This window comes from Sardina pilchardus, chromosome 2 (assembly GCF_963854185.1).
Source record: "Sardina pilchardus chromosome 2, fSarPil1.1, whole genome shotgun sequence".
Taxonomy (NCBI): Eukaryota; Metazoa; Chordata; class Actinopteri; order Clupeiformes; family Clupeidae; genus Sardina; species Sardina pilchardus.
Window position 1 is genome coordinate 34,731,718 of NC_084995.1, and position 9,221 is coordinate 34,740,938.

The following is a 9,221-nucleotide window of genomic DNA, read 5'->3' on the forward strand; positions in this document are numbered from 1 at the left end:
TATATTTAGACAATAAAAGTCTGCAAGTGGCTGATACAGTACATGTGCACATTTTCAAGACTTAATTTCCACCCATGAATGATGCTACCAGCTTACATAAGCTAACAGGCTAATTTAAGGGTTTGATGAAGGTTGGGTGAATTTTGATCCCGTGAGGGAAATTGGGTGTCTGCATTTATCCCAATCCGTGAATTCTAGAAACACACAGCACACAGTGAGGTAAAGCACACACTAACCTGGAGCAGTGAGCTGCCTGTTACAGCGGCGCTCTGGGAGCAGTGAGGGGTTAGGTGCCTTGTTCAAAGGGCACTTCAGCAGTGGTTGTGGGCATGGAGCAGTGCTCAACCACTCCCCTCTCCCACATGACACCTATACAGGTAAACTCAGAGCAAGTGTTAGAAGAGCAGTAAGGTTCCATTCTACAGGTCTCTCCATTTTGTAGGTTTACATTTTACTCAAAATATAGCAGCACACTAATCTATGCACATTTAAACAATTCTCCATGAGTAGTATTGTGTATAGGCTATAACAATGTTTACATTTTTAATTAAAACTAAATAAATGTCATCATATGGAACTTGACACAAAAAAAAACATTTGTGTAATGCTGACAAAGAAGCAAACAGAAACAAAGGATGGCAAGCACATTTATTCTGAATGAAAATAAGCCCTTGGTCTTCTACTATGACATCCTATAAAATTGAAGAATACAAAGCAAAGGATTTGAGTGCATTTCTCTTTACAGAATATCTCTGATCATCCAGATTCCCGGGTCCTCTGTTGCGCATTATCTATAGCTCATCCCATTGGCTATGGAGTTCAGATCAGGGGAGATGACAATGGCAGAAGCTTGAATTGGACTTCACTAAACTATTTTTGTGTTGACCTGGACATATGTTTTGGCTCATTGACCTGCTGGATAATCAAATCACGGCCCTCTTTTGGTATCAAGGCAGAGACATATTTCAATTTAAAATGTCCAGTTGTTTAATGGAGTTTTGATAGCCTACAGTGCAACCCAGTGAGGTTCCCAGGTCTTTTGGAATAAAATCAGCTCACATCACAGACCCTCCACCATGCTTATCAGTAGGCATGGGGTCCTTTTCTTTTCTGTATAATCATCTTTCTATGAATGCTAAACTGTTTTGTTACTTTTCTACTGCACCCTTCTCACTACCATGCACATACAGCCAGCAGGACCCACTGGTTCCATTTACATTATTAACTGTGTTTTGCTGCCACCTTCAGTCAGGTATGGGAGACACGCACCGGCCATGTGCGTAATATGATCCAAGTCACTTCAAGCAAAACTGATGTATTTTTACTAGTCAGAGTGAAGAGGAAACACAACATTTTGTAATTCTGCCTGACCGGTAGACTTGTATCCTACATGCACTAGTAGACTGGTATATTGATTAAGATGGAAAAATATGACTTCTGATGATGTCTTGATTGACTTTGATGCCAGTCCTGTAATGTTATTCTTTGCTGCCTTGTGTTTTGTGCTCTGCTTTAAGTCATCTGACTGACCTTAAGCTTTTGTGAAGCCCTAAGGCTGCCCTGTGTGTTTGAGTCTGTTTGAGTGTTGGACTCCCAACTCATGTAGGCCCAGCTCGTCCAGTGCGGGCAGCAGCGCTGCTAAGTCTAGCGCTCATGTGCCAGGCTCCGCCCTCCTCTGACCTTTCCGCTTGCCCGTTTCATGCCACATGGCAGTCATTGTGTTACGCCTGGTGTTTATTCAGCTGGACTTCCCATCTGATAATGTTATTACTCAATTCAATTACATCGGCCATGTTGTTTTATCCCACCTAGACGGTGTGGGAGAAGAGGCCCTCTGGTGCTGCATTATTAAAGCAGTGTCTGTGCTGAGGGAGTATTGGTTTAGTATCCATTGATCACAGGTAGAGCACCATGCACTATTTATGCAGAGGAACTGGATGCATACTATAAGGTCATTTCAGTGCTCTTAGTCTGAACACAGGAATGAGAGGCATACAGAGAGTATATTCAGAGTGTGGTTTGTAAATCACATTTAATTGTGAACGATAGAAACAAACGTTTATAAAATGTACTGTATGGCGTGAGTTACAATTCTACTTCAATTGAGTTTGAATTCATGCAAAGACACTGCAAAGATGCTTAAAACCTTCATGTAAATTAATCTCTAAAGAAGAGGCGATACAGGTTACAGTTTATATAAAATAAATATAACTAAACAGCCTAAATTGTTTTCTTGTGCCTATCTTGACATCTAAAATCTGTATAGTTTTTAATAACCAAAAAGTGAAAAAGAAATGTTGATGACAAGGCAAGCATCTAAAATACAAAACGAGGTGTGGGCTGTCAACGTCGACGTTTAGCAGTGGTCAGATCAGGGTAGAGGAGAAACCCAGAGAAAGTGGAGTCATTGTTGTTGTCAGCGTACAGTCCTCCGACGCTGTCCTCCCCATACACCTGTAGCCAGACCTCGTCCCCTGCGGTCAGCCTGAGGATGACCGCCCCTGAGGCCTGGTCCAGGTCCCCGTCCTGGTACTGGTCGTAGGTGAACATCACGGGTTTGTCGTTCTTGAACAGGCTGACCCTCACGTCACTCGGGTAGACGGTCATGTGGTAGGTGAAAAAGTAGACCCCCGGGAGAACGCAGCGGAATTTGCCGCTGCGGTCGTCGTAGTGGCGCTGCTCGTTGTAGAAGAACTTGCTGAAGCGGACGGGCACGTTGGTGGCGGGGACGGCGCTGGTGAGGCCCACGCTGAAGGCGGAGTGGTGGGCCAGGGCGCTCTCCCCCTGCGCCCCCTTCAGGCCCGGGCTGCCGGGGACCCCCCTGGGCCCTTGGGGCCCGTCTGCCCCATTCTCCCCCGGCTCTCCTGGCTCTCCTGGTTCACCTACCACCAAGCAGGAGGGCACATCAACTGTGTCATATAACATGTCATACATTTGGCAAAATGACTAATATCAGCAATGTCCAGTGAACTCAAAGTTTCAGCATATTTAAACTAAAATAAAGCAAATAAAGTCAGTGTGATGTACAGTAAGGAATACCTAGTTACCATCATCTCCCCTTTCCCCCTTCGGGCCATCGTGTCCATCTCGGCCATCTTTGCCTGGATGCCCGGCTTGCCCTGGAATGCCCGGCACCCCTCCCATCCACATGGCGCATGGCCTCCTGTCCTCTGGTGACCCCATCTCAGCCTCAGGCTCCCCCGGCTCCCCCTCATCCTCCGCAGCAGCCTCCTCTTCCTCTGCCAGCCCTCCTTCCACCTCCAGGCCCTCCTCTTCCTCCTCCTGGGCTGACACCACTGGCCCAGAGAGCAGGAAGCCCAGAAGAACTGGCCACAGCAGTTTCATAACAGCTACCAGTGTTTCTGTTGTCTACACGTACAATGACAGCACAGTGGCAACAGATTGTGAACAGATTATGGTTGGTGTTTACTGTGATGACTGTTATAAAGTGTTAGACTCTTATTTTTGCTATACACTTTTATGAATATACATCTATTGCAGTAAAGACACTTCCGAACTTGATTGGTTGCCTTGAAATGCATTGTGGACAAAGGTGGAGGCTCAGAATGTCCCACACAAATGTATGAATACTTTTTCATGAATCCATGAACATAATAACTCACTGATATACTAGCTATTTATTTGTGGGTTTGTTTGTAGTTACACATGCCATTTAAGCCATGCATAGTTACTCTGAACATTTTCCAAAAGTATTTAGCAGAATAATTTGTGATTTATGAGCACTAATGTTGAAGCACTTATGACATGACAATTATAAGCTATGCAGCCTTAGATCCCATTCCACCAACTACAGTAATGGGCCAGGCATGTGTCTTCTCTTCCCTGTTATGAAGACAGTAAATAACTTGTACCTACTGTATATAATAGCTATATATTTAAACACAAATCGGTATTACAAAGCCGTCACGTCTACAAGGTAGAAAAGAATGGACAGACCTCATCCCTGATGTGCAGGTCCTCCTTCACTGTGCCAGTGGCAATGCTAGCGAAGAGTTGGTGTCGGTCGAGGAGAGAGTGACCTTGCAGGACTAGTGCAATTACTGATAGATTTGCATACTATATTTATCTGTGTCACAAGTTATTTATGGCTAGCTCAGCAGCACTCTGACAGCAACCCTTGCATGGATTCATGTCTACCACTGGAAACTACCACACCACTGTAATCAGACAAATAGTTTTTAAAAGTAATTTACATTCATTCACATTCCATCATTTACAGTAATTGGTAAATATAAACAGTATTCATTTTATGAATAAATTGTATTAAAAAATATGGAATTAAACAGACTATTTATCCACAACAAAAGACAACTATTATTGTTATTTTAAGCATGAATTAGCTTGGATCAACACATCGATGTATAAAGCAATTTTGATAAAACAAATTAAGTGCAGAGTGGTAAGCAGCCTCCCTGCGAGTGTGTACGCAACATTTGCAAAACAAAACATTTCACTTTAGAAATTAATTCTGCAGTTCTCAAATGTATTGTGCTTTTGCTCCAAGAGTGGTTGGTGAAGCACTCCCGTGTTTCTCTGCTAAATGAATGAATTAAAAGCAGAAGAATGCAATAATAATGTCGTAATACGCAGGAAAATCCATTGGGAGAAGGGGAGGAGGAAAATTCCTATCGTTATTGTTTTGTAAATGTATAGTGCTCTTGGTTCTAATCAAGGTTTTAATGTTTTTGAAAAATGCAGGTGCATAATGAATATATGCCATTAGAGAATGAACTCATTGTATTCATTTTCATTGAGCTATGCCATTAGTGGTCTTAACATATTCACACCAGAGGGTGGCAGCCTGTATTCATACAGAAGGAGGAACAGTGGCCATCCCATTCTTTAAATAATGCATTATGTCCTTTATCTATTCATGCATAGTGACAGCGCATCAGTGTCTCATATTTCCCATTCATATGCTGACACCATGCCATTCATCAGAAAAAGCTGTTTCAAAACTAACATTCATCAGTATGTAATTTTCCGTTGCAACCATAACTCAGAGACGATGCACGATGCACCCCAGGATCTTCAGCCCTGCCGGCAGACTCGGCTGCAGCCTCTTGGCCTTGGTGTGATTCAGCTCTCCAACTCTCATCCACGGAGTGCGCACTTTGAATGAGTTCATCCTGGGCCCAGTGTTCTCACTACATGAGCTGACACTTGACAAGTGAGTGTGCCAAATGTGCCCTTTAAGAGAAAAGGGTTCTTTACCTTGTCCAGATGAAGAATCTTAAATGGGTTCACTGAGATTGTTTACCCCCATGGGGAACAGAACCCTCATCGTAAAAGAACGGAATTGGCCCTTGATTTCAAACAGGGACCAGCAACAAAGAACCAGAACAGAGTGATTCTTCTAGGAGTATGAATTTGAGGAGTCTGCAAACAACTAGAGAGCAAAGGAAGGACCACCATCTACACAACACGTAGTAGAAAGCGTTGGTGAAACCTGCATTGGGCTTCGGATCATTTGCAACAGTTTGAAGAAGTCTGGAATAGGCCTTGTTTTGCTTAAAAGGAAATGCTGTGTGCGACACTTACAATCAAAACAACAATCTAAAAGCAAAACAACTTGATCAGATTTGAATGTGTGATGCTATCAACAGATGCTGAATATGTTCAGAGAAGCATATGCCATTAGGTCTCCCGAGTGAGGCTCACCGCTGAGCAGTATGACTTGAGACATTTCTGGCGGCAGTGAAGATATTTTCTCTAAGTGGAGGGAATGAATCACAGGAGATAAGATCTGATTTAGATGGCTTACTGGCTTAATTTGCACAAGCTCCAAGGATATGTCTCTCATCTGGACTTTCTGAAGCTGCAATTAGTGGATCTAATTACAAGAGTTCTGGAGTTAATGTTCCTTTTATGCCATAGCCAAAGAGGTCCAGATTCACATCCTCTGATCTCTTTGCACACATTTAGAAGGCCTCAGGATGGGAGCTTTAAAAAGCTCTGGGGGAAATATTTAGGCACACCATTTCACAAAAACAGGCCACTCTGTTAGGATCACCTGAGTGAGAGCATCAAAAGATGATCCCTATTGTAGGCCTCTGGTAAGCAATCAGCAAATGCTTACAGTGTGTGAACTGTTTGTTTGCAGCTTTTGTGATAGCTGTCTATCATCTTTTATTTTTTTTTAAATCACTATGAACTTTGTGTTATGGAAAATTATTGATGCAAAAGAATGAATGTGACTGCAACCCCGCCACCGACCCCACTCCCCAAGACAATTATTGCCCTCATTTACAGTGCAGTAGGCCTGAGTTGTTGTTTTCATATGACTCTATTACTGTATCTGCAGAAACGGGTTCTTGAATTAAATTGCCTGCCGCAGGCAAGGGCATCTGAAAATGTCAATGCACCAACCTTGATGTAACCCTCTTCAGCAATATTTAACCCAAGTGGGTCAATGAAACTGAAAAGCCATGGCATCTTACAGGCTCCTAACACTACAAATGCTAACCTACAATGAATTAAAAAACTATGGGAAGAGATGATGTGTAACGAGAGTGGTTTTATGGTTCTGGCCTTTTCACACCTAAGAATTCTGCACACAATTAATGTGCTGGTATTCCATGCTTGCTGAATTATGCGGTGTGACAGCACCCTCTCTCTCACGACCTAATCAGCATTACATCAAACTGTTGTTGTCAGCAAGGCCACTGCGGTCTGCCCTAAATTACTGTTGCATTGTGTTTCTGCCCTATGGGTATATGCTCAAGTGAGTCTCTTCTTTACTGCACTGCATGCGGGAAAATATCCTACATTTTTATTTTTTATGACTGACATACTGCCAAATCCCTCAATTCAAATCATTCAGGACAGTATCTTAACTGTCAGTGAGTGAGAGGCTCTGTGGGTGAATGCAAGATAGCAGGAAAAAAAGACCGTGATAGTGCACCCAATGGGAGGATCGCTGCAAACAGGCAAGATCGGCATGAGAAAGAGAAAAAGAAAACAGTACTACCACAATGCCCATGATAGCATCAGCAAAGTGCATACATTTTTTGTTTGTTTGTTTGTTTGTTTGTTTGTTTTTTTGTTTTTTTTAAAGAAATAAACACCCTTGTGGCCACAGCTAAACTGTGCCCATAGCACGCGGTCCGCCTGGTCCCACTGCTACAGTACTGTATGTCCTCAGGCAGTGTCCTCACACTGCTGGCCACAGGAGCTATTCGATGGCCTCAGGCTTCCCTTGCTCTCCCCTGCTTCCCTTGGACTCTGCAACACAAGCCTGTGATCTGAATGGTCATAGCGTCCTATCTTTATGATGGGGCCTGGTGAGCTCACGTTTAATAGATAAATGAACGCTGATTAATTACATTCTGTAGTGTCACTTGACCCAGTGCTATCTGGCTACAGTGGCCAGGTAGACAAAAAAGCATTGCTTGGTTCTGTGAATGAAACATTTAGCCTACATTTAAAGAAGAAAAAAAGTAACGCCCACACCATTCCAGGAGCATCATTCTCTGCTATTTATGCAGTAAGGAATTTCCGTTGCCTACCATAGGAGTTTGGTACCACCGTCAATTCGCCAATCAAGCAATCAGAGTTAACTGAGTTTCTTTTTTCCCCCTATATACATGCACAGTATATAATCACTTGACAGCCCTATTAATAATATGTAGGCTATGGAAGGCCATGTGTACATTGATATCATCAGAGAAATGATGGTCTGGAGATTAATTCCTGTGAGAATATTTCAGGTTCCATACACTAATCATGCATCTTTAACTGGGTCAGGAGTAGTTAATGGCACACATTTTGCACATTTGTGAACAAAATCGGAGGCCTTGATGACTGCACACTCTTTTAGATATTGCCAAGTCTGCAGATTAGGGGGAAAAAAGATTCCATGGTTTGACCATGAATCACATTGTACAGTAGAGTATGTCATGCCAGCGTGATGTACAACGCAAATTAATACGTTTTTTTTTAAAAAAACATCAGAAAAACATAATCATAAAAATGCTTAAGAATGTTGTGGTGCTCATGCTGAAAAGACAGTCAGTGTTCTTAGGCTCCCTGTGATTCAGTGCCACCAACCTATAAATATGTCTTGGGATGAATAATCTATCTATCTATCTAACCTCATTAGCCCTGGAGCTCTGCTACTAATGAAGCCGTGGTGGTGGCTCTGACGGCAGCACTGGGACGTCTTGGATGGTCACCTGGGGGGTCAAGAGGATTCCAGGAGGATGTGAAATGTGATCAGATTTTACGTCCCATCTATGTCACCCATAGCCTGGCAAGCCAAACTAGGGTGCGTCTAGATTTCTAGGCTATGTCACCCAGTTACAATGTGGTAAACGGACTCTCATTTTTAAACAAGGACTGGGCAAGATTTAGTGCTGCCCCCCAGTGGCCTTTTCATCCAGTCTCTGAGTCTTTGTTTACTCGACAAACACTGATTTATTTACAGGAGTTTAACATCTATTTCTGTGTTCTGGGACGTAATCTGTGTTCTGAAAGCTGTAATGAATCCAGAGTTACTATCTGAAATGTTGAGGATTTATAGTTCCCTGAAACATTATTTGTTCCCCTTTTTATTCATTTATTACTTGTTCTGGATTTGTGGTGCATTGCTAAGTTATGAGTGTATAAACATTTCAGGTTTTCAATGAAAAGTTGAATCCCGTAAATTCTGAGAAATATAGTAGGCGACTGAAAGCCTTTGAAAATGAAAGCTCGAGGATGCCTGTGACTTTGAGTATAGTGTAAATAGTCTTTGAGAGACACATGAAAGAAATGATAACTACTTACCCACACTAACATGAGCCACAGAAGAGAAGACATGTAGTAATCCCATTATTCCCAAACATTAAGACCAGACAGAAACATCAGGCATTCGTGCAAAGCATTGTGGGGTGAAACTATACTCACGTACAGTACACTGTAAAAAATGACCATAGAATTAACACTAAAAAGTTGTAAAATCACAACATAAAAAAAAACTGTAAATGAAAATACAATGCAAAGTTGTTTATTTGAACTCAAGCGGTGCTACTCTCACCTGCAATGAACTAAGGCTACTGTACCTTGCATCATAGCAGCAACTCGGTGTACTGCCCTGCACTATGACTTGTCACTGTAACCCAAGCTATTCTAAATGTCATTTATTCACTTCAAGGTTGTCTCTGCACACCTGTCATGATATAAATTCAACATGCATTTCCGATGGCATCACACTGAGGAGA

General features: G+C 42.4%; 1 protein-coding gene across 1 annotated transcript; it reads right to left on the reverse strand.

Moving 5' to 3' along the window:
* Positions 1–2,343: 2,343 nt before the first annotated feature.
* Positions 2,344–4,008, reverse strand: adipoqb (adiponectin, C1Q and collagen domain containing, b). Its single transcript, XM_062556484.1, has 3 exons — positions 3,958–4,008; positions 3,048–3,369; positions 2,344–2,882 (listed from the first exon to the last, which is right to left on the reverse strand). The coding sequence occupies exons 2-3, from the start codon at positions 3,343–3,345 to the stop codon at positions 2,344–2,346; spliced, it is 837 nt and encodes a 278-aa protein (XP_062412468.1). The 5' UTR covers positions 3,346–3,369; positions 3,958–4,008.
* Positions 4,009–9,221: the final 5,213 nt, after the last annotated feature.